This window comes from Cryptotermes secundus, unplaced genomic scaffold (assembly GCF_002891405.2).
Source record: "Cryptotermes secundus unplaced genomic scaffold, Csec_1.0 scaffold697, whole genome shotgun sequence".
NCBI lineage: Eukaryota > Metazoa > Arthropoda > Insecta > Blattodea > Kalotermitidae > Cryptotermes > Cryptotermes secundus.
Genome location: NW_019724753.1, coordinates 684,849 through 711,894, shown reverse-complemented (window position 1 = coordinate 711,894; position 27,046 = coordinate 684,849). Strand labels below are relative to the sequence as shown.

Sequence of the window (27,046 nt, the reverse complement as noted above, 5' to 3'; positions counted from 1 at the left end):
TTACGGGTTTCCACACTTTACAAACCCTAGAACAAAATCTCTTAACACTCTCTTCGAGAGTCTTCACGTACTAATAATGCGGGAGCTATACAAGTCTCCCTGAATTACACACTCCAGATATGACTGGTTATCACTGGTTATCGCACACGCGGCTGTAGCTCGTAACTTGCGAACTGAGAAGTCGTTGATAACGCACTCGGCGACTGTCACAGTACAACTGACTGTGAATAGCCTTCGCTGCTCCTTATGTAGCCTCGATCGGACAATACGGCCACGTAATAGGCACCCTTGTTGCCTGGCGCTGTGTTGCTAGCAACGCTAGCGGTAGTAACCGCTGTTACTACCGTAACAATCCTGTTGCGTCACCGTTACGTTACCGTGCGGAGGAGGGGGAGGGGAGCGCTGACTCACCCGCCGCGTCACTGCTGGTGGGGGGGTCTCCTTTGCGCAACATGTCACAATATGTATAATATGTTTGTTCTGCACTCTGGTGGAGAGACGTGAACATATATTTAATTTAGTTTTCAGGTGAAAGTGAAAGTGAAAGAATGTAATTTTGATTCTCTGTTAATCCAATCATTACGAGCAATTAATTTGTCTTGTGTGTTGTACCACAGGTGACTACTTGGTGCGAAAGTTGTACGTGGCACTCCACACCACCGCCATATTGACAGCAGATTGTATTCCTTTAATCAGGGGTCCTTATTTCTATTTTCGCTTTAGATTATGTTATTATTCAGACTGAGCATGTGAATATTCTCTGACTCTCTCTTGGAAAGAACTGAGGAAAATAAAAAGACATAGAAGATATAGGATCTGAGGTTCTCACAGCGGTGGTTATGAAGTGTTATATCTTTTTGGGATATAGGTTCTCATCGCGATGGTTATGAAGTGTTATATCTTTTAGGGACATAGATTCTCACAGCGATGGTTACGAATTGTTATATATTTTTGGAGATATAGGTTCTCATTGCGATGGTTATGAAGTGTTTTATCTTTTGGGGATATAGGTTCTCACAGCGATGGTTATGAAGTGTTATAACTTTTGGAGATATAGGTTCTCACAACGATGGTTATGAAGTGTTATATCTGTTTGGCATATAGGTTCTCACAGGTATGCTTACGAAGTGTTATATCTTTTTGGGATATAGGTTCTCACAGCGATTGTTTTGAAGTGTTATAACTTTTTGGGATATAGGTTCTCACAGCGATTGTTATGAAGTGTTATATCTTTTAGGGATATTGGTTCTCACAGCGATTATTATGAGGTGTTATATCTTTTGGGGATATAGGTTTTCACAGCGATTGTTATGAAGTGTTATATCTTTTAGGGATATTGGTTCTCACAGCGATTATTATGAGGTGTTATATCTTTTGGGGATATAGGTTTTCACAGCGATGTTTACGAAGTGTTATATCTTTTCGGAATATACCGCCGTGTAGCCCTTTGAAAGTGTAGCAACGTTTTAGAGCAAAATGGACCCTTCATCTTCAGGCTTGAAGCTATGAAAGAAATGATCATGAAGCAGATAACAAGCGAAGCTGCTACTCGACCTTGTATCCCGTAAAATATAACTTCTCACTTTAGAAGAATGTTCTATCAGTTTTTAATTTAATTCCGACTAAAGAGCTTCATTGTAGCCCATCATGTCGTAAAGGAAAATGTAAGGTTATCTCTGTAACAGGCCGTGGAGGCCCATAGGGTTGTGAGACGTCGAGGCTCGCATATTTTCTTGACTGTCGGTCACAGATGACGGTGGGGTTGTCAGCCCTAACCGCCGGCTGTCCTTTACCTCCCCGGGAAGATTCCTATTACTCATTTCTGTTAAAGGCCGGGTAGACCCCAGGACCATAGTGTGTCTGGAAGAATTACGTCAAATGAAAAATCAAATTACATCATCGGTTATCGAACCTGCGGCCTTCCGGCTTGTAGAATAATGCCCCCCCCCAAGAATGCTATGCATACCGATTAACTGTATCCGAAGAATGAGACTTACCGAGCGGGTTACCTTAGCGGTAACGTTCTAGACTCCTAATCGGAAGGTCCTCAGTTGGAATCACAGTCGGACCCCAACTTCCCTGACTGAGGTTTTCGTGATATTTTTAGTACGCCCAAGCAAATGCCTGGATGATACCTCCATTCCCTTTCAATTCATCATTCACCATATAATTCGACGCATTGTAAAGAAACCAACAAATTCTTCAGTAGGCAGGAGCATAAACCTCAATTTCCGTGTGCGTGGCCGTTGGTTGCGGAAGTGCTTCACTCCGAAGAACAACAACACAGTCACAGTATCAAGCCTCTGAATCATGAAGTCCAAGGAAGTGGAGAGAAGAAATAAAGAAGAGTGGAGGGGTAGGCGAAAAGAGAACGTCGATATTATGTAGAAGTGGAAGTCACATTACTTCGGCGGGAGAAAGAGCGTCACTTTGTTAGTAGGTCCGCAGGTTCCTACCTACAGTCCAGTGGTTTGCAGTGTGTGAGACGGGCCCCACGGGGGAAAACTATTTGGTAGGGAGTACGCATGATGTTTTGAGAAACTTACGCAGTAAAATGGAATTGGTTTTAATTTTCAGGTGTATTTTTTTTTTAAATTTTGATACCAATTAGTAGATAAAAATTTAAAATTATATTAATGTTAAGAATGAGAAACTGTGGAAGCTATTTTTATTATACACTGAGTTAAGAAGGGGGGTAGGCTCGATGACATCATTACTTAACTGAGTTGAGTGCCACTGTATAAAGTAGTGAAGCCACTGCACTAGCCATTCTGAAGAAGGAAGTAAATAATGAAGTTGTTAGGTCCGATGGCTTGAGACAGGGTGCTATGGAATTTTGATATTTTCATGAATTATTAGTGAATTTCTTAATTTGGAAAAATAATTTGGCGGTCTAGTTCATTTTGATGAGATTAAATGTGGGGAGCCGGTCACTGCAGCCGAGGGGTCTACGGCCTGCACAATCTTCGCTCGCTCGGAAGCCTGGACTGTGGGTTCAGATCTCACTCAGGGCATGGATGTTTAGTGTTTATGTGTGTGTGTGTGCGTTTTTCTTTGTTTATGTATAGGTAGAGGTCTTGCGACTAGCTGATCACACGCTCAAGGAGTCCTACCGAATGTCTAAGACCTAGTGAAACGGAGAGTTTCATGGAGGTAGCTGAAGGCCCAAATTGGGGCTGTAGCGCCAAAAGGAAAAAGTCTGGGGGAGGGGGTCTTCATGACAAGCACGTAACAGTAACTTCGGACTTGGTAACAGTTTAAGCATTTGTTTGAAGACAGAGGAAACAACAAGATAGCTATGACGATTATAAATAAATCTGCACTTGAAAACTCAGTCTCTACCTGACAGTGAACGTACTGCCTCAGAATCACGAAGACCAGTCGGTTATATCATATAGGGAAATAATCGCTGCTTATCTGGAAATAAGCTCTGACCTATGCTTACTACCACCTTTATGCTTTCTTCTTACTTAGCTTATTCTTCATCCCCGAAGATGGAGGTTATATGCTCCTCCGAAACGTCGGTTGACTTTTAACGATATGGAGGGAGTTATATCCCAAAATACAGAAGTCTTCAAGCGTTACGTATTGTGACGCATATGGTCATTGTTAGCAACGACTCGGTAAAGAGTCCCACAGTTATGCTCTCAACAATAGAAGGACATAAATTGCTAGATATCGGGCCAATAAACACCTTCCCGCGGAGACAGATTCTTGGTAAACAGCCTATTGCTAGGTAACGGGCCAATAAACGCGGATTCTAGGACAACAGGAGAAAAGTGTTTTCCGTGGGATGCGTTCTGAGGAATTACAAGAGAGTCAATTTGCGAAGCTAGCAAGTGTAGGAGTACAGAAGCGCTGCAGGAACCATCTGTTGTAGAGCGAGATCGAGACTGGCCCGAGTCCGCGACAGTCAAGATTTCAGCTGAAGATTTATTGTGAGCTGTTGTAAATTGATTGTGATTAAGCGTGTCTGTGAAAGAAGTGTTAAAACAAGTGTTGATAAATCCAATCATCCAATCCAGACCTCATTATTATTCACGGAACCTCGGACACGTGACAGTATTTTGGATCTGAAATTCTCACAATTCTGAATATGAAGAGCAATATCTTCTGGGATGTGACGTCGTACATTCTGGTAGAAGTTTATTGACGTTTCGGAGGAACGTACTGACGCCACATTCAGGATAGATTAGTAAACGAAGCAAGTATCACAGATCGCTCTGCTTGTTTGTTTCCTGTTTCGCTTACTTTTAGTCTCTGAAGGCGAAGGATGTATCTTCTTCCGAAACGTCGGCAAAATTCCATCAATCTACAAGTAGTCACTTCCCAGAAGTTAAACTCATTAGGTGTTACATAGAGTTACAGTTGTACTTTAAGTGATTAAATCGTAGTAAATTAATGTTCAACTCAGGAGAGGTGCAGTACGTCGGAAAGCAATATACGTGTATGAACGAAAAGCAACATTTCTGCTATGGCCGCGTCTGCGCCGTCCCTTATGTCCCTTCAAACTCTCCCCCCCCCTTGCGAGAATGTTGCTTCCTTGTGCAGCGTCAGTAGCGGCAAGCGTCTCCCCGGGGGTGTCAGCCAGCCAGCCAGCCGACTCGCGGACAAGCAAAGCAGTAACGGACGCGCAGTCGGGCGTAGTGGTTCGTCGTCACAGCGCCCGCCATCTGTCGGCGTCGGTCCCCACGTGCTGACGTGCAAGCTGAATTTGACAAGCCAAATCAATTCACCCCCTCAGTGGGCGCAAGCATAGGTAAATCTCTGTCGTAGTGTTTGTACTCACCCTGTAAGTGATTTTTGGTGTTTCTCGAGACTTTGTCCCTCTTCCCTCGAACTTTATGGGCATAATAAAGATATGCAATGTCTCATAAGCATTATAAGAAGTTAAAGTGTCATGTAAATGTAATAAAATGTTTATTTTAGTGGTTTACGTACGTTGAATGGGACATTAGTGGGTGAAACCATTATTATTCTTAACATTTTTAACTGAAATTTAGTGAAATACGTAATTATCTGTTCACTAGTGTTTATATTGCTTGAAGAATGGAATTCCGCTTTTAGTGTGTGTAAGTGAACGTGTTTTAAGTGTTTAATTTGTGAATAAAATCAATATTATTTCCCTTCTACATGAGTAAACATTAGGACTGATATTTGAATGAGAATGGTAGTGAATGAAAGATCAAAGCGATTAAATTAATTTAAATCTGTTAGAAAGAAATTAAGTTAAATGTACATTAGTTATTCGTAATCAGATGTAACTGAAATATATGTTATTTATCCCATTCGACTGAGAAATGCCTCGAAATGAACTGGAAAATTTATATTTGAATCACTGTGAACAAACAAAACGAGGAAACAGTTGAAGTAAAGAGATTCCATTATCAGAATCAGATTTTCTGATCTATTATCTCAATTAAAAGAAATCTGAATGAAAGGAACCAAACAATTTTCAACTATGACTTTATTCATCAGACTTCCTGGATTCAACCCCCTCGTGATCTTCTGCATTGGCACTTTAATCAGCATCTCATCAACTGGTGAGTCTGCTGAGATATTTGCTCTCTTATCTTTCGTGCAGGCAAAGTTCTGGAGTGTACATTTCTGATGATCGCCATTTATTTTAATGGACACTGGCTACAAAAAAGTGAGAGTACCTTAAAAGCAACTAATTTCAATCATTATGTAGAAAACCTCGTTAGAGTGTGCCATAATTTTACTAGGTGTTGGATTACAGGTGTGTAACGAATTCTTTTACAGGATGTACGGAATTTGACACTTTTAATAAGATTAATTTGCTACTAGATTATTAGATATTTTCAAGTACTGAAAATTAGTATAAAGCCGCTATTATAATGCTAATCACAATGGCAGCGCGGTCTAAGGAACGAACGCTCTTCGCCCGCTCGAACACTGGGATCGTGGGTTCGAATCCCACTCAAGGCATGGATGTCTGTGTGCGTCTATTCTATGTGACGGGCTGGCGACGGGCTGATCTCTTGCCTAGGGACTCCTACAGACTGTGTATAGGATTAAGAAACTGAAAAAACGGCTAGGAACCACAAGGGCTGTAGATCCATAATTAGATAGCTATTTTATTGGATATCAAACAAGTGAGATGAAAGTTATGACCTTCCTTGTGTCTTGTAAGTAATTAATTGTAATTTTCTTGTTGAGAGCCTTGTCAAACGCAACCATCGTTTTATTAGACATTGGATTCCAGCAGTGAAAATTATTTTTCTGTGGGTACAAAATTTGACATACACTTATTCCAATTAATTTTTAGTGAACTGACAGGTATAATGACTTTTTGAAGTGATGGTATTTAGAGCAACGCAGTGTTTCTCAAAATTCATTTGTTTTGCAATACTTGTGGTTAAAGGTAGAACTCGATAGATCCTCCAGAGGGATATAACTCATGTACATCTAAGTGAAATGACATGTGATGAAAGATATTCATGTTAATCTGAAAGAAAACGAAAATCTGACAGCGAATATTGAAGCGTGGCGCAAGCAGACCGAATTCTTCTTTTGTGGTGAAGTTAGCTGTGACCTTGTTTTGTTTATGATCCCTAGCTGTAACAATTCCTACGGATCTCTTTCCCAATCCACTTCTGTCAGGGCGTTTTCTAAACGCAGTTTGCTACCGGCAGTACGTTTCAGCGCATCCCACAATTAAGGCAACCTTAATATTTCTGTGCACCATTATCACTCATGCAGCTGAGCCCTTCTTGAGAAGCCACCAGTTGTGCAGCTACTCGAGAATTTCCCAGCAATTTATGGGACCTGAAATTTCATTACCGTGTTCCCTATCCTGAACCAGATCAAATCAATCCATCACATCCTATCTGAGACCCATTTTAATATTGTACACACACCTACGCTTTGGTCTTTCCAGTGGTCTCTTTCTTTCTGGTTTTCCCACCAATATCCTATATGCATTCCTCTTCTCCTCCATTCGTGTTACATGCCCTGCCCACCTCATCCTCCCTGACTTGATCATTCTAATTATACTTGGAGAAGAATACATGTTATGAAGCTCCTCATTATGCAGTTTTCTCCAGCCTCCTGTCACTTCATCTCTCTTCGGTCCAAAAATTTTCAACACCATTTTCTCAAACATAATTTTTCTTTTAGGGGTATATAATAAATTATTCTAGAATTATTTTAAATTAGAATTTATCGGCAAACTTCTATTAGACTGCACGTTATCACATCCCAGAAGATGGTAACCTATAGACTCGCTCGACTTCCACAGCCGGTGCCTGTTTGTTGCCTGTCCCCCTCTCAAATCTATACATAACTCAGTCCTCTGGCTTGGTCTCTGTTGTTTCATTGGTGCCTGGAGGTTCATTTATAAAGCTAAGGTCAAGCTATCCCTGTAAGAGGCCCTGAAGACCAATAGGATTATGAGACGTCGAGACTCCAACATTTTCTAGAAAATCGGCTCACAAATGGCGGTGACTTTTGTCAGCCTTATGTGCCGGCAGGCCGCCCTTTACCCCTAGGGAGATTCCTGGTACTCATTTCTGTTAGAGGCTGAGTCGCCCCAGAGCCATAGTGCGGCTGGAAGGATTGGGTCAATTGAAAATTACATTGGCCGTATTGTGAGTCGAACCCGCGACCTTCCGGCTTGTAGTATAGTGCCTCACCCAACTAGGCAACCGCGTGCCAAAATATTGATCTAATTGTTTTAATATTTTTATTTATTTTAATTGTGCAACATTAAATTCCTTATTCGTAATTCTAAATTTCTGTATTTTTAATACGAGTATAACGTACAATAAATTGAAACTATTAATCACCTTCAATATAACATTATACACTAATATTTTTAAATACAAATTCCTTGTATATTTCTGATATTTTTATAGTGGTAATGTTGTAATTCTCACATTATAGAGTAACAAATGGTATAACTTCTATAATATTGACAGGTTGCACTAAAATATAGATCCATATTTGGAGTTCAATTAGCCTTAGCCGTATATAATACTGCCTGATGATGGTACCTAAATATGTACTTACTTACTTACTCACTCACTCACTCATGGAGCTGAGCCTTTCTTGAGGAGTCGCCAGTTCTGCAGCTACTCAAGAATTTTCCAGCATTTTATGGAACCCGAAGGTTCAGTACCGTGTTCACAAGAGCCTTCCAGTGATCCCTATCCTGAACCAGATCAATTCAATTCATCCCATCCTATCTCTCTTAGATCCATTTTAATATTCCTCACCCACCTACGCCTGGGTCTTGCCAGTGGTTTCTTCCTTCTGGCTTTCCCACCAATATCCTACCTGCATTCCTCTTCTCCCCCATTCGTGCTAAATGCTACGTCCACCTCATCCTCCTTGGCTTTATCATTCTAATTATACTTGGAGAAGTGTACAAATTATAAAGTTCCTCATTAACCTTAATATGTGGCGGCAAGAAAGAGAACTCAATCTGTACCTTACATAATCATATATATGGGGGAGTGGATGTATAGGGGCCACATTTTCTTGACCTCGGCACTAGTTAGAGGTGAGTTTGCAACTTTACGCCCCGGTCGTTTTAGCCCCGGGGAAAACCCGCGGTACTCATTAGATAGGAGGTTGGGTTGGCCCCAGAGTCGATATGGACAGCGTGGAGAACATTCTTGACTTTACCGGGACTCGAATTCCAACCTCTCGGTAGCCTACCTATAGCCAGTCGCTATACCGACTGCACGATTCCGGCTTCCTTCCTTGGTGAAGACTGAGACGAAAATGTCCCTTACCAGAACCTCGACCGGCGTGTAATTCTCGCGAAAATCTAGAATATGGGCATTTTATTTTATTACTAGTGGGGTGGGACTGAGTCCCTTGTGCTGCGGCCACTTATGGCCTATTGTACAGCCCCAGATGATAGGTGAGGGTGATTGTGGAGCAATTGGTGGAATGAAGTTTGGCAGGGGAAACCGAAGTACTTGGAGAAAACCTGCCCCAGCGCCACTTTGTCCACTACAAATCCTACTTGACCAGACCCGGGATCGAACCCGGGCCGCCGCGGTGGGAAGCTAGCGACTAACCACTTGAGCTATGGCGCGGCCCTCGAATATGGGTAAATGCGCATTATATTGCCACATAGCATTCAACTTTAATTCAACAAAATTGTCTCGTTTTAGTGAAGGAGGATAGTGTTTTACTTTGCTTTGTAACTGAGTTACAGTGCACTGTATTGCGAGCCGGGATAGCTCAGTCGGTATAGCGGCGGGCTACAGGCTGGATGGCCGAGGAATTGGGTTCGATTCCTGGCAAGGGAAATAGAGGTAGATTTTCTCTTCTCCATGTGGCTAGTTCTGGGGTCCACTCAGCTTGCTAACCAATTGGTATTGGGGCTATTCTTCTGGGGTAAAGTTGCCGGGGCTCTAAGCTGACGACTAACCTGTAACCGCTACCGAGCTATTCTTACATTTACCCATACGACTTCGTGGCATTTTGTTTTATTTAATTAAGCCAGGGACAACTTTACTCTAACCTTGGAGTATATTAACATAGGCTCTCCATTTCTCTTCACCGAACACGGACAGTAAATCCTTAATACTAATGTGATAGGAGTAAAAGCGTAAAGTTCTTCCTGTGCTTAACTAATTAAGCACTACACCATGAAGGCGTATGGGGAAGTGAATGTATAGATCCACATTTTATTGACCTCGGTACTAACTGGAGGTGAATGGTCAACTTCACGCCCCGGCAGCTTTACCCCCGGTACCCATTGGATAGAAGGGTTGTGTGGACCCAAGAGCCGCTCTGGACGACATGGAGAAGGGAAAATTCTTGACCCTACCCTGACTCGAACTCCGAACAGTTCGTAGCTATTCGCTATACTGACTATGCTATCACCTTCAAATTATCAGCCACCATTTTTTTTAACATTATTTTCATCTCAATTTTATTCGTCAGGACAAATGAAGATGACCAGTGATATCATTGTCATATATGTAGTAGTTCTCACACAACAAATCCAAATTTAATACAATTTTTGCTTGTGTTTTGATATGGTTGGTATATTTTCTTTATTAACGTAACACGTTCTCCATTTTGAATATGAAATTACATACTCCTTCATCAATTTTACAACAGTGTTACGTAATATTTCAATTATAGATTAATTCCATTAAAAATTATGTTCACATCCCGTTTCTATCACGTTGGAGTGATTTCAATGCAGTCCTATGGCTCTAGCAAATTAACTTAGCCCCCTGCCATGTTAAATATTCTACAACACGCTGACGGAGGGGTTCATGCAGAGTTGTATAACCAGAAGTAAAACAAATTATGTTTTCTTGTCCGTACACAGGACGATGAATATTTTTCTCACGTTCGCTACAGGAAAATGTGCAGTCTATTCAGACCCGTCATCAATTATACTGATAGTGATACGGTGCCTAAAATTGCCAACAGTGTTTCCTAGTAATGGAAAGAAATTGCTAAGTTAAACACAATGTTCATTCCGTGCGTATATTTGTAATTTGTGTTTCAATTATTATTCATTTGTATGTAATTTGGATTTCAGTTATCGCTGGTTTGTATGAAATGTGGATTTTAATTACTGGTGCTTTATACATAGTTTGAAATTAATTATTTGTGCTTTATATGAAGCATGGATATTAATTATCGTTGATTTTTTTTGTGAAATCTGGATTTCAATTTTTGGTGCTCTATATGCAGTTCAAGAGTAATTATGGTTGATATACATGAAATCGGATTTAATCATTGGTGTTTTATCTGTAATTTGGATTTTAATTGTTGTGTTTTATTTACTATGAGTCCATAGCTGATAGTCAACCGTCACAAATGGATTCTTCAGGAAAATACTTCCTCCATGATCAGGGCAGAAAACAGATCTGGGTAGCATGGCGGCAACGTCATGGCCGCGTATTTAGAAAATCATTTCTAATCTTGGCAAGGACACCGGCCATCTTGACTGAGGTTTTCGTGTTTTCTCATTCGATCCAACCAAATGCAGGGATAATACGAGGGAGAGTCAGTAAATAGATCACAAATTGAAGTAAAACAGCTGTAATGAACATAAAAGTTTTTCTATATGTCTCACTAGGTAGCATCACAGTCTAGCTCTATAACAGTCTAGGTAGCAGGTGTGCATGCACATGTACAAAGGCTAGTTTCAGTAGTCAAAATGGCGAGGGTGCTTGAATATACTACCGAAGAGTAGCGTTCTGTTGTGCGTCTTTGTGAGCAAAAGAATTAATAAAGAAATGTTTCCTGCTTTTAATGGGAAGTGTCTGTCGCGTGAAGCGGTTCCACTTTGGTGAGAACGTTTCACTGATCACGAAGTTGTTGGAATGGAGGTGCGGAAGTGACTGACTATGTTACTGATTTCGATGCACTGATGAAACGATGGGACAAGTGTATCAATGTTGTTGAAGGATATGTCGATAAATAAATGCTCTTTTTCAGTTTCGAGTATCACATATTTACGTTTTATACCCATATGTAACCTACTTATTGTCTCTCCCTCGTACTCCCGTTCGTTGGCAGACAGCCGCTTCCCTTTACAATTCATCAGCCATCAGCCATGCTGACATTCAACACTATATAATTCGGATACTGTCACGTGTGTTTGGGTTGTGTGTGACTATAGACGGGGTTTGGATTGGATGATTGGATTTATTGCACTTATACACTCAACTCATAATTACAAGTAACTTTAACACTATTGATAATTTCCACACTACAAATCACTAGGATACGGTAGGTCTTCTCAGTCTTTAACAGTCGTATCCTGGCAAAGGATTTGTGACACTCTCACTGTAACTACAGCACGCATGAAGTCTTCAAATCACACGCTAACTTTCAACGAACTCGTTGTCATCTTTTCTCAGTCATCTTCGACAGCCGTCTCAAGAGACTTCATCAGTTATTTCATCCGTTTGCTTAGGATCCTCGTTATGTAGCCACGGGGCGGGCCCACAGAAACACCGTTTCCATCGTTATCCTAACAATAACTCGATTGTTGCTTTCTTTTTCATTCCTGCGGGAACATATTTACAGAATCTTTGCCTAGCAATGTAGATGTACTCTTGTCTCCGCTGTTCCGGCTTTCAGGCCTCTTGTCACAATACAGACAGTATCTTAGAATAACCCACAAAAACTACAGGGCCGAATAGAAAGGCAAATAATCAAGAATATGTAAGGGTGCTATGTGTTATTCATTTATTATTCTACCTTGAGGATGGAGACAGTACGATCTTCCAGGGAATTAGTAAAATGTTACCAGACTACACGGAATCACATTACCGCAGTGAAAAGCTCAAATTTCTGAAGCGAATTTATGCTGAAATACAATCCTACTGTGAGTTTTAGCTTTCGAGTGCCAAAAAGTAATGTGAGATTGTGATTTGATAGTGGGACTGGAGCGACACGCAGAAAGTCATAGAAAGAACGTTAAAGATATACACCCATAGAGACATAGAATGAACAGAAGTGTGAGAGGTAATAGAATAGAGATGATAGAAGAGGTGGAACCACAAATGGAAGTGATTTCTGGGCGTGACGTTGTCTTCCACTGAAATGAGTGGTCTGTCTGTTTTCTGGATGCATGAACAGCAATTTCGCGTTCCCGTGCAATCGCAATCATTGATAGAGTGAGCTCCTTGTTCCTTGTTGCTCCACAGCCCTGCAATGGTATTATATTTTCCTCTATACCGAATCTATTTCAACCAAACCGCATGAAAGGTAGGCAAGCTTTGCTTTTTTTTACTTCTTTTTATGAGATTGCTGGCAGAATAAAAAGACAATATGTTTCTCAAAGCGCAGCTATTCTTTTTTCCTGGAAGAAAATTTATAATATAAGGCACAGTTTATGATTATGGTAACCCTTCATATGCTGAATTCCTCTTTCACATTTGTCTTTTGTAGCGAGTTGCGGTGGAACCCAGCAACATATCAGCATGTCAGACGGATTTGAGGCGTGTTATTGGACCCAACTCGCTGCGTGGAGAATAGTATCCCTCTGATTTCGCGCATTTCCATTAATTTCGAGTTGATTTAGCAAGCGACATAAATAGAACAAAATCAATAAATGCAACTGTTATTTTGCGTTTTGTCCATTGTCATTAATTTCTGTACACACAACTTCTCGAAAACTTGATGTGGTTTGAAGCCTATTGTTTTCTGGGATGTGATGCTTCGTAGTCCTATAGAAATCCAACGACGTTTCAGAGGTATTGGTTGTATGTGGCTATCAACAGAACAATAAAAATAAACCAGTCAAACTGCTCACATTGATTTTATGTGATAGTTGCTACGTGTTCCGGTCCACATTTGGGACATTTTCAGGCGGTATCATTAAATATATCTCTTGTTATTGAACTGTCCTAATATGGGTCCATATTAGTGCTACTCATCACAATGCAACCGCCACAAAGTTGCAAGGGTATTTTTAAATTTAAAAATATTCAAAATTTAAAATTATTTAAAATTCTCCTTTGATGAATGTAAAATTCTATGTTGTTGTTGTTGTTGTTGTTGTGTTTTTGTCCCGCATTGTAGGTTGTCCTTCGCCCTGAGTTCGCTGTTATACTATATAATATATGTAGACTATAAGAAACTATTCATAGTAACTATTCATGGCAATGCTATTCGTTTCTAGATTGTTCTTACTTAATCTCCTTGGTTATGTCGCCACGATTTTGTTTCTCCTGCGTATTCCTTCTGTGTGGGCGTTACAATGTGTTTCGGAAGTACATACTGCTCACATCTTCAGAGCCAATGATTAAACGAAGCGAACTCTGCTTGCCGCCTACTTATTTCTGGTTTCTTGTTTGACCTATTGTTCGACAATGAAGGTGGAGGGAATATGATCTTCCGAAACGTCGGATTATTTATGCCAGATTACATGGCGTCACATCCCAGAGGGCAGTACGTTTCAGAGTCGCCGTTGCGGTAACCTCAACTCCAGTATGGATCTCTAAATCATTAGCTGTAAGCAAGATTACCATTTCATTTGGGCTCGTTAGAAAACCCGGTTTCATTTGCTGGACTGACTCAGAAGGAGCCTTACCTCTCCTACACCTGACAACGGTAACAGATCGAGTACCCGATACTTTTGTCTTTAATGAGCACGCGTCCATGGACAGCGTCCAAAGTAACAGTCATATCTATTTCTGCACGCCATCCATCGTCAGAAATATTTAAAATAGAATGCAATAACCGAGCTGGTTCGCCTGACGGTGATTCTGTCTGTTTCTATTCCGGAGGTGATCGATTCGTATATCGACCGAGACTTCCTGTATCCTGAGTCACTGTTTTCATCGTTTTACTCAGTCTCTCCAGACGGTACTTTGATTAGGCCACCCCCACTTCCTTGCTAAATCCCATCAAATTCCTAATTCATTTATAATCTAATATTACGTGCTATATAGTCTGAGGTACTGATAGCGTCATAAAATAATCCACACTAAAACCACTCGACCGCCTCTCTTGTCTGGTGGTCAGAGTTCCTGGCTACATATCCAAAGGTCCCGGGTTCGATCCCCTGCTCTACCAGATTTTCTGAGAAGTAGTGGGTCTGGAACAGGGTTCACTCCGCCTCTTGAGGATAATTGAGGAGCTATTTCAAGTAAATAGCGGCTCTGGTCTAGAAAACCAAGATTAACGACCTTGGGGATCCTTTAACTGACCACGCGACACTTCTGTCTCCGCTAAAGTTGGTATTAACTTCGCTGACAAGCGGCGGTCGCTCGGTCGGTATAGTTCGCTTGCGAACTACAGGCCACGGAGTCTACAACCACTCATCAACAGAAACATTTGGATCTAGTGGAGATGGTTTATTGTAAGAATATGGTAAAGTTTGTTTTGTGTACTTAAGCACCATATAATGAAGACGCATGGGATATATGTATGTATGTATGTATGTATGAAGGGGTAGGCCTACTCGGCCCTTGCACTTAGACCTCAGTGGTCCATTGTGCTTCCCCTTTTTAATTATTCCCTCAGCAACCCCACACTTCGGATGAAGCGCAGGATTTTGGGCGTGGGGGCGTCGAAATAGTCACTTGGTTCCATAAAGTACTGACCCAAGTGACGTAGTCTTAAAGAAGCTAAAACCTCACATTCACTGAAGCATGGGATAGTTACTGTATAGTGCCATGCATTCCTAATGTTAGAATTACATGGTCATGGGTGATCAGCTTCACGCTTCGGCACATTTACCACAGGGAAATATTGGTGTTCAATGAATAGGAGATTGCACGGGCTCCTGTATGGATGCTGTAGAGAACAGAAAAGCGCATGATTCTGCCGGGAATCGAATTACGATCGCTTGGTTGACGTAGTCACTATACTGACTGATCTATATCCCAGATCAGTGAGAATTTAACTAAATGTAGACATTTCAGATAAGGTGGTTTAGTGGTCAGAGTTCCTGGCTACAGATCCAAAGGTCCCGGATTCGATCCCCGGCTCTACCAGATTTTCTGAGAAGTAGTGGGTCTGGAACGGGGCCCACTCAGCCTCGTGAGGATAATTGAGGAGCTATTTCAAGGAGATAGCGGCTCCAGACTAGAAAACCGAAATTAACTGCCTTGGGGATCCGTTGCGCTGACCATGTGACGCCCTCTATCCTCTAAAGTTGTCACTAACTTCGCCGACAAGTGGCGGTGGCTCGGTCGTTATAGTTCGCTTGTGGACTAAAACCACGGAGTTTTTATTTTTTATTCACTTTACACATTAAAATAGGAGAAACGGAAAAGATTAGGAATTGTGAAGTTTGTGAAATTAAGCACCAACATATATTGATTTTTTGCATTGGTTATTTTACGACGCTAATAGCTAGACACAGTATCTAGACTACATGGCATATGACGGTAAATAAGTGAATAAGTGTTGAATTGGAATGAATTCGGAAAGACACCGTCATGGATTAATCGAAGCTGCATCCTGATAGTTGTCTGGAGGGACTGAGGAAAATCAAAACAATTCCGATTCCGGGCTAGCCGATGACCGATCGAGATTTGAATAGATCAGTTCCCAATGCAGGTCCATGGCCTTACCGCTAAGCCAACCCGCTCTGTGAACCATATCGAGTAACGAGTAACAATGTTTCAGCTCACGCATTTCGTCAATAATTCAGGAGTGCAAAGAGGATGATGGACTGGCATAGGGATTGTATGGCTTCCAGTTGCTGGATACAATTAGTATGAAGTCCACATAACAGGACAGCCATCGTAGCCTGTGAGATGTGTAACATGTGGACTGAAACAATGGGAATTGCAGTGTGAAGAAACGTTTGTTGTGAGTGTTAAGTAGGCGTTTGCTTGTAAGGCCCAAGGTAAGCATTTCATAACATTCCTGAAAGTCTTCATGAAGAACTAATTAAGTAGCTCTACGGAGCTGACTCCTTGAGGAGACGCCAGCTGAGGAGCTACTCAAGAATTTCTCCCAACAATTTAATGGCACCCCAAGGTTTACTACCGAGCAACCTATACTTCGAGCTTCCAAAGAATTCGTCCAACTCCGAGGAACTTCGTGACATTTCTCAACAAAATTATTTGTTATGGTGAGTTGTTAGCCACACGCCCAACTCCCTAGGCTGGAGGACCACCCCTTGTCGGCTCTCCGCGACGATTTCTTCAGTATATTCACAGCTGTCCTCCACATCTGGAGGGCGTCTACTCCACCCGCAACCTGAGGACGAGCCATGCCGTGGTGACAAGGGAACCAACCTAACATGCACTTATGAAGAAAGTGACCCTAAAATATATTTAAATATTCGTGTGATATAATAATCGATACAATCGCGATCAAACAACGTCAGACCTCGATTAAATTGTTCTATGACTTATCACTTTATTTTCATCCTTGGGTGTCTAAGAGAGGGAGCCGGGATACCTCAGTCAGTATAGCGATTGTCTACGGGCTGGACGATCGAGGAGTAGGGGTTCGAGTCTCGGTAGGGCCAAGATTTCTCTCTTCTCCACAGTGTCCAGACTGGTTCTGCGGCCCACCCAGCCTCCTATCCAATGGGCATCGGGAGCTCTTTCCCGGAGGTTAAGCGGTCGGGGCGTGAAGCTGACCACACACCTCCAACTAGTGCCGAGGTCAAGAAAATGTTGATCTATATAACCACATCCCCATACGCCTTCATGATGTAGTGCTTAATTAGTTAATCACGAGGACAACTTTTCATTCTTACCTTGTCCGACTGTGAGACTATCTAACGCGTTCAATTGAGTAGGATTATTTCTCGTTTTGAACCTGAGGATGGAAACAGATCCAATTTTCGAATGTCGTCATTTCGAACTAATTGGTGGGGAGGGGGTTTTGTTATCATCGATGTCCACTATAACCGAGTGAAGGGGTATTCACGAAAGTATACCATAGGATACATAGCCAATACAAGGAATAAACATAGAAACACACAATGTGACTACATAAACGTTCATATTTGGGTTCTCGTTTGTTTTAAATGGATTTCTAAGTATAGAACCTTCGAATGCCTCAACACCTCTACAAATTCACAATTGTACACAGCCATAATTGGTCCCTTATATCCGGGTCCAATATAACGAAATTTACTGTAAATTAAATATACCTACGACGCGGGACGGTTTCAAATTTATTAAATTTGTAAAGAAAAATATGCCATTGTGTCTAACCTTTAAAGGATTGTTTAAAATCTCTTCGCAGATTTCTGTCTGGAATACTGGTGGCGTGCACACTCGAAGTGATACAGGAAGGCAGTCAGGAATGGACGTAAAATCGCGTGTCTCTTTATAACTTGCGACATGTTCCTTGGCTGAAATCTGTGTGCCCCGGTTTTCTAACCTGCTTCCGTTAAACTCAACTTAACAAGTAGTTTAAACATTTTCATTTGTCTTTAAATATACAAGCATAAAGTAATTTTTGGCCGGTCACGGTAGCCGAGCGATCTAAGGCATGTATTATCTTCGCTCGCTTGGAAACCGGGATCGTGGGTTCGAATCTCTCTCAGGGCACGGATGTTTAGTTTGTGTGTGCGTTTGTCTGTGTTTGTGTATAGGTAAAGGCCTTGCGACGAGCTGATCACCAGCCCAAAGAGTCCTACCGAATGTGTAAGATCTGGAAAAACCAAAGTGAACGGAAAAGTTCATGGAGGTAGGCCTAGGCCCACTGGGGCTGTAGTGCCAAGGGAAAAAAAGTAACTTCTATATTAATACAGAGTAATGCAGTCCAAGAACGTTTGCATTTGCGGGTTTCTAAATTTTATTTATAGATATTTGTTAAGACTTTTTCCCCGGGGATCAGGCCTGTCACACGACCTCTATCTATGCAAGAAAAAACAAAGAAAAACACGTACTTGCACGTATGTCACCAGTGGAACTCCAGTCCATCATTCCAACTTCCGCATGACTGCAGACAATACATGCCGACCGCACAACAATTGCTAATGGCATGTGTTACGTAATACCAGCCTGCGAGTAGCTTATGTTTGCCGGGCTATAGGAATCTGTAGACCCTAGGAACAGAAATATAATTAAGGAAACAAGTTGAGGTAATTCCCCATTCTTCATCAGGAATTTGATTGATTTCTTTGTCAAACCCACGATATGTAGCAGCTGGTTTCAGCCAGGTTGCAATCAATCCGTTTGTCGGATAGACAGGATTGAAATATGAAAAATGCTGTTTACAGTTGAGTACATGCATTAAAAGGCACATGGCATTTAGTAAGGCAGATAAGTTACTTGTCTTTTCAGAAAAAGCTTGACAGATTCTTCAAGCCTACATTATTACGTTATGAAACCAGTACAACTTCTGAGGCTTCTGTCGATGAATGAACGCATTGTATTTTTATAGTTTTTAAATATATGCTCTACAGTGATATTTTTATTTAATTTCATCAGCGTTACTTATACTATTAGATTTTCCATTTATTTGTATTATGAATTTTTGAGGGGCATGCGGTAGCGTAGTTAGATTAGGCACTAGGCTACAAGCCGGAAGGACGTGTGATCGAATCCCGATGAGGTAGATATATTTTTTAAATTTACCTAATCCTTCCAGCAACACTATGATCCTCATATCAACTCAGCCTCAAACAGAAATGAGTATCAGGAATGTTCCTGGGGTTAAAGGGCGGCCGGCGCATAAGGCTGAAAACCTCACCGCCAACTGTGAGCCGATTTTCTAGAAAATGTGGAGCCTCAACATCTCACAAACCCATGGGCCTCCACGGTCTGTTACAAGGAACGTTTTACTTTTTTTACTTTACTTTACATTACTTTTTTTTTGTCTTTTAGGATTACCTTTTGCTTTACTAATCCTGATTATCGCTTAATTCGGATCCCCTTCACAATTACTCCGTATTATCGAGAGTTTACTAAACTGGCAATGGAATTAAAACGCAGCAAGCTGGTTCAAATGGTAAAGCTTCTGATTTGTATTCTCTTCTCAGCTGAGACATCATTGATTGATTGATCAGTAATCTGTCAGATGACAGGTCCACAGTCTCTTCCAAAACAGTTCCTCCACTTAATGTGATCTTCTGTTTTTGGAAAGAGACTATCCAGGAAAAGTGATAATGTGGTAGTTTTTCCATTTGCTTTCCACATCGCAGTACAACAGCCGTTCAAACCACTCTGGTCACGCCTGTTGCTATACGAACTTGAACCATCTCGAGCATCATTTGTTCTGTGCTTCAAGTCGCTGCTGATGACGCTGCTTCCGGCATCAGTTTTTGGTTTTTGGTGTCTCTCTTCGTCTGATGCCTACCCTTTGACCTGTCCAGCAAGGGAGGCCCTGCCAGTAGCTACGCTACCGCTGGTATAGCTCTCAGGGTCCTTGGCATACTCAAACCCCCTCACCACGATAAGGTGGAGACACCAACGAGGGGGAGAGACATCATATCCTGACAGAATATATTCGTAGTTTTACTGAGACCCTACAGGCACGTTCCAGGATAAAATCTTAAATTTGCTCACGCCCCCTTCCTTTCACAGCAGGTCCAGTTGATCATTCATTAATCATGGGGCACGCGGTAGCGTAGTTGGTTCAGGCACTTTGCTCTCAAGGCGGAAGGCTGCGGGTTCTAATCCCGATGAGGTCATTAGGTTTTCAGTTGACCTAATCTTTTCAGCCGCACTGTAGCCCTAGGGCCGGCTCAGTCTCTAATAGAAATGAGCACCAGGAGTCTTTTTGGGGCTGACCTCACCGCCATCTTTGAACCCACTGTCTAGAAAATGTGAGAGCCTCGACGTCCCACAAACATATCGACCTCAACGGCCTGTTACAAGGACAATTTTACCTTTTTATATTCATATACGTAAACTGAGAGTTAGGATTTGAATCATATGCAACATTTCTACCGTGATGCCTGAACATGACTGTAACAACCGTGGCTGCCGTACATACTGGAAAGAGCATGGAGTCAATTTCATAATAACTTCACGTGCTGACAATTTAGGTCGCCGCAGAGAAAGAGTGAACTGACAGGAAAGTTACATTTACACTAATTGAAATCACGTGATACGGTCAGATATTAGGTCACGTGGCGCAACATGGTATCGTTGTTCACTTACTGCGAAGTGACACCCACAGTATGAGCGCACTCACAACACAGTGAGCCAGTGCATTAACAAAGGCCTACAGCAATTCCGCTAATGGGCATACCGTGATTTGCCGCATTATCGTTCCTACATTCTCCTGTGACCCGAGGATGTTATGAAACATGGCTACCGAACACTGGCTCCGTAATGGACACTTCCATTAAAATATTACGAGACAATTTAGCAGAATGAAGAGTTCTATCTTCTGGGATATAACCCCATGTAGTCCGTTGAAAGATCCCAGGAGATAAGGACCGTTGTGAGAAATTAGATCCTACATACTTAAGTAGAATTTGCTTAGATATTTAATTTATAGTTGTAATTGTGTGACTATAAAGAGGAAGGTATCCTGTCCTTATCGGCCAGGTTCTTTTGGATTACTGCTTAGCTTCCTCTTCGGCTTTGACGTTGCAAGCAATATTATCACGTATATTAGTGACTATAGACGGGATTTGGATTGGTGACTAGGTTTATTGATCACTTGCCGGTCGTAACTACAAATAAATATTATATTATTGCTGATTTTCACACTACAAATCACTCAACACTAAGTCTTCTAAATTTATTTTCACAAATCGTTGCGTGGTAACAGCTGTTCACAATGGTTATTCCTCTGCAGTGGCTTCACTAGACGTTTCCCGATAACGAATCTTAGTGACGCAGATTCTTCCGCTTCCGCTGCCCGTTCCTTAACGCTCCACAGATGAACCCTCAACTCTCAACACAGAAGACGGGATTGCTTAATTTCTAAATGTTTTTGTAGAGTCTATAAAAATGAGCATGGCATTCTGGAAATTGTCCACCTCCTTGAATTCAAGGACTGAGAATGTCTCTTTCTAACGGCCATAGGTAAAAGTAAAGCTATCCCTGTATCAGGCCTTGGAGGCCCATAGGGTTGTGAGACGTCGAGACTCTCACATTTTCTAGACAATCGGCTCAGAGAAGGCGGTCAGGTGGTCAGCCTTACGCACCGGCCGCTCGCTACAGTCAGGAAGATTGCTGGTACTCATTTCTGTTAGAGGTTGAGTAGACCCAAGAGCCATAGTGCAGCTGAAAGGATTAGGTCAATTTAAAAATCCAGTGACCTCATCGGAAATCAAACCCGCGACCTTCCGGCTTATAGCACAGTGCCTGAACCAACTACGTTATCGAGTACCCTCTTCTAACGGCCATAACTACAAACATTATTAAGGTAGACTCAATTATGGAAACAGTATGTGAAATAATAAAGTCGTTGAACAGTTCCCAAGAGGAATGTTTATAAATCCTCCTCCTCCTCCTCCTTCTTCTTCTTCTAACTTGACGAATTATGGTTTGTGGCATATGCCCATTCAAAATCAGTTAGTTCTGAAATTTGAACCCATGATCACAATGGTCGCGCGGTCTAAGGCATGGAATATCTTCGTCCACTCGAACACTGGGATCGTGGGTTCGGATCCCTCTTTAGACATGGATGTTTTTCCACGTTTATTCTGTGTTTATCTTGTGAAAGGGATCATCACTCGTCCTATTTACTGTCTATAAAGATCCATAGATCCAGATTAATTCCAATAGGAACAGGTCAGAGGGATTAACACAGAGGGCAGAAAATAAATTTGAATCTTATAGACAATCGATAGGAATCCTTGGACGGGGATCAGCCCAGTCACAAGATCGCTGCCTACACAGGACAACACAAACATAGCAGAAGAAACGCTGGCAGATGTACATCGAGTGGGATTTAAACCCACGATCCCGATGTTTGTGATGGCGATAAAATTTCCTTCCTTATACCGCGCGGCCGCTGTGAGAGATCCCTCTAACACATCTCTGATGACAGAACATAGTTTGAGTAGCCAACCTTACGGAAGAAAATTCCGTGTGTTCAACGAGACTTCCGGTATAACGATTCTGGTTTCCATCTTACGTTGAGAATAGAATCTAGTAACTTTCTAATGATGACGTAATTATCTACGTCACTATCTGATGATGACGCGGTCCCAAAAATATTTTAAACGCAGATTATGACGCGGATAGAGTAATCAAATTTTTCTAGAAATTGGAAGAGAGAAATCTGTTTTTATTAACAAAAATCTGCTTCCCTTGTCTTGAATGACAGTGGTGAGCAACATTCGAGGCAAACACCCTGTATTTTTCTCAAAGCGTTCTTTATATTAATTTCATTTTGGAGGTTTAGATGCTTATATCTGAATTTGTAATTGGATACAAAATTTCCTTCGAGAAAGTTGAAAATAATACAATTACTTAAGCAAAATGGCTAGGATAATATTAAATAGGATCTGTATGAAATGGGGTCTTCTGGTATGAACTGGATTCGTAGGTCTTAAGGACCAGTTTAGGCTTCTTTCTGAACACAGTAATGCACCTTTCGTTTCAGAAAATGGCACGAAATTTCTTAACTGAACAAGTCATCAGCTTGTGAAAAAGGGTTGTTCTCTGTGGAATTAGTTAATTGCGTCTTGAGATTTAGAATTTTATAGAGAATTTGAATATATAATATCGGAATTCATGTGATCTCGCGCTTATCAGTAATATTGTGTTCCGTCAAACCTGCCCATGGGAAAACTGTTGCAACTTGTGAATTCAATCCACTTTCGGCTGTAACACCAGTCTGATTGCTACGTGACGTCGCGTCCACACAGCAGCTTATTTCCCTGGACAAACATATCTTACTTATTTCATCGGACCCGAAATCTCTCGAACTCACGTCACTGCTTAAAGTCACGCGTGCGTCTGACACGGAACCATATCTGGCGTGCGTTACTTGCCCCCAAATCTTGGTCGCTCTCAAAGATTTTTTCCGAATTAGTCTTTGAACAGGTTTTCACCATTTCCTTTGACATAAACCTGTCAGAACCGAACCGCACAAGTGTGTGTGTGGGTCAGAAAACAATAAGAAGGAATTTGTGGGACACAGGAGGGACGAAAGAACAGAAGAAGGAATGAAAGAGAACAGGGTTTGGAGAAGAAGAAGAAGAATCGAGAATAAGGGGAGATGATGTAAAAATGTAGAAGGACTAGAATAAATGGAAGAAGGTAAGTTGCAGGAGACGATGGAAGACAAAAGGAATAAGAATAGAATAATAAAGGAAAGGATGACACGAAAGAAAGATGAAAAGAGGAAAATAAATTATTTTTTTTTAATTCTCTTAGTGGGGGGTGGAGTTCAACTGGGTCCACTCGGCACGGCGGCCACTGATTGGCCTATTGTAGCCTGCCCTGGGTGATTATGATGATGGAGAATTTGGTGGAATGAAGATTGGCAGGGGAAACCGAAGAACTTGGAGAAAACCGGCCCCAGCGCCACTTTGTCCACCACAAATCCCACTTGATGAGACCCGTGATCGAATCCGGGCCGCCACGATGGGGAAAAAAGGAAAGTAAACAATGAGGAAGAAAAGGGCCATCGAGGTGCGTTGGCTTTCAACAGAGAACTCGTGACAAGCTTTCAAAATTTTGTGATTTATTTAACGACGTCGTCAGTACATCTTAGCGTCGACTGTATGGACTGCATCCGCCTGGTTCAAAATAAGGTTTAGTGGTGGGCTGTTTTCTTCTTATGTTTTGCCACAAGCTTTGTATATCATAGATTATATATATATATTGTGGCGTGCATTAATTACTATAGACATGTTTCGGATTGATGACCAGATTTATTTGACTCTTTGATAGCGCGCGATTGCATTTTACAACTCACTATTATACAGACACACACACTAGTGTCCACAGTCACGTCTTCACTTGCCTTTCCTCAGTAGTGGCTCCCTACAACAGATGTTCTCCTTCCTCTGGGTTCCCGAACTATCTCCAGCCTCAGCTATCAGCTTCAAACAGCAACAGCTAACAACGACTGAGCCCCAACAGTCCTCTCACTAACTCACCAACTAACTCAACTCGACTGACTCTTATTATTATTGTTATTGTTTAGANGGCCAGGAATTTGGCTCAGTGATCCCTTTGGGGATATGAGGTTCTTTTACGTGCTGTAAAGTTACGACACGGGACACACAGCTTAAAGTCCCTCCCGGAGAACTTGTTCCCTGAATTTTTTCGCCCTTAAAAATTCGACGACCTCCGCCGGGTATTTGAACCCGCGTACCACGAGTCATGAGGTGGGAACGTTACCTCTAGACTACGGAGGCCGCTTAACTCGATTGACTAACTCTCCTACATATAACATCTCGGTACGGACTGCACAGAAAATACTGTTCATCTGTTGCTCTTTACGGGTCGCTGTCTGGCAACGTTCATTCTCCAGTTGTTTGTTTCGCGGTCGTTGCCCAGCAACGGGTCTGTATGCCACAGTATATTTCTATCTCAACTGGAACGTATTATCTTGTCCTACTTATCTATCACTGCACACACAAACATGCAAAAACATAACCAGCCCAACATCGTGGAAAAATCTACAAGTTACTCTGCCTTAAATAATATGCAAGTAATAACATTACATCGACATGTATACGAGCTGTGTAAAGAACACAGAAAATGTACACGCCGTGACAAAAGGATGTCACATCAGCAGATGCACTCGGAGATAAATACATTTCAATTAATAGCCGTGACTACAATGAAGAATAACATTGAAGAAGTTTTAAGTTTAATTTTGATTTCTAATCTTATTTTGAACTATATTTTAATTAGCAATGAATATCGCGTTCACACGATATATATAATTTTAACATAAGAGTACAACAGCTCTGGCAAGATATATGTGCACCTGATGAGGGCCGTGTACGGCCGAATCATATAGTGACAGAGAAGTAGGACAAGAGAGCACAGTTGTAGTATTTAGAAGTGACGGTCCTCCGACGCGGAGTAGGAGAAGTATTGGTAGTGGTGGGAACAGCTCCAGCATGCCGACAAGTGTGGCGGGGAATGCAGTACAGGCGTTCTCAAAAGGAAATAATTTCTTACCTCATTGTGTTGCATAGTGAAGGTGGTTTAGTCTCGTTGATGTTCACACATCCGATGTTAAGTTTTAAGTGCTGAATGGCAGACTATTATACACTTTTCACTCTTTTATACATGAAGAGTTTATTTACATATTACACGGGTCTATTCTAAAGGGGCAACACCGGCAATGTCCGCATAGATATCATTTCCACATGCCTGTCCTTCCTCGTCACCGCCAGATGAATCGGAGCTGTCTTCAGAACTGTCATCACTATCACCGCCAACATGGAAGACGAACTCCCGTCCTGCGTCCAAAAGGCCTTCCCGTGCCATTAATTGTTGCTCAATGTTCCTTACATGTTGACACCTACGTTGCCATTCTGCAGTTATGGAAGCCAATTTTTGGTCTGCCAGTTTAATGACGTCATCCATCTTAAATGTGGTATTGTTTTCAGGAACCCAACTTTTTACGGTGGCCCATATTAACTCAATTGGGTTGAGTTCTGGGTGATACAGAGGGAGTCGTAAAATATTGTGATTTTGTTCTGCAAAGAGTCCGTCTATTTTATAGGAAAGGTATTTCGGTTTGAGTGGTAGGATCATATTATATCGGTCTGGATTCCGCAGTGATGAAAAATGAGTGTTATTGAAGGTAATAGGTGGAAGGTGATATTTTAGCCAGGATATCATAAAATCTCTTCTTGAATTTGAGCTAGGGGCTCTGTTTAGTGGTACATTATGGTAGGGGGTATTATGAATGACAAGGACAGAATTTGGGGGAAGGTTAGGAATAAGTCGCTCCTTTAACCGTTTTTCATAATTGGTGTAGTTCATGTCACTGTGGTAGTCTCCTGTTTTTTTGGTGGGATTTGAAGCGGTCATAGGCATTAGGGATGAAAACTTGCTCTCCCCTTGCATGGATAACAATGAGCCGTTTCCTTTGGCCACAGGGGAAAATAATCCCTGGATGGATCCATCACTCCATACATACGGGTTGGTGTGCGATGAATGGATATAGGTTTCATCCATGTAGGTGACTGGACGGCCCTCTTCCCTATATTCTTTAATTTGCCGCAAATACTGAAGACGTTTGGCTCTGATATTATGTCGTTCCACCAGTATCTGCTCCAGTTTCAAAATAAATTTCTTTAATGTGGAGATGCATCCCTGAAAATCTAAGGTTTTCTTCATCTTTTCGTGAACTTTTTCAATGTAGGTCTCCGTTTTTCGACTATGTAGAAGTCATTAGTTGTTCTTCGCACCACAGACTCGTCAAAGTCGTCCAAAGTGGATGGTGGAGATTTCCTAGGTCTTTCTTTATGGGGTGTAGAAAAGGAAGTGGAAGCCCCAGATTCAGTATTTTTTGTTTCTCTTATTATTCTTCGGACACTACTTTCCGATACACCTGTTGCTTTGCTACTTCCACTCCTATGTTCTTCACTGTAATTGTTGGCCCAGCCTTTTTCATATACTTATATACGTTACTATCAATTTTTCTTGATTGTTAATGCAACACTTTTCCACTCAATTTGCTTCGTGTAGGTGGAATGTTAAAGGAGATAGAAAAAATGTACAAATATAAA

The 27,046-nt window shown here is 41.6% G+C and overlaps 1 protein-coding gene across 2 annotated transcripts in view; it reads left to right on the top strand.

Moving 5' to 3' along the window:
- The window catches only part of LOC111862937, a 478,990-nt gene that overhangs the window by 55,470 nt on the left and 396,474 nt on the right, over positions 1-27,046 (top strand). Inside the window, exon 1 of one of the 2 annotated variants that reach the window (XM_023848807.2) lies at positions 4,579-5,543. The exons of the other annotated variant lie outside the window; for it this stretch is intronic. Within the exon in view, the coding sequence (XP_023704575.1) occupies positions 5,435-5,543 (109 nt within the window). The 5' untranslated portion in view covers positions 4,579-5,434. Of the gene's footprint in view, positions 1-4,578; positions 5,544-27,046 lie in introns of those variants that run through there. 2 annotated transcript variants of the gene reach the window in all.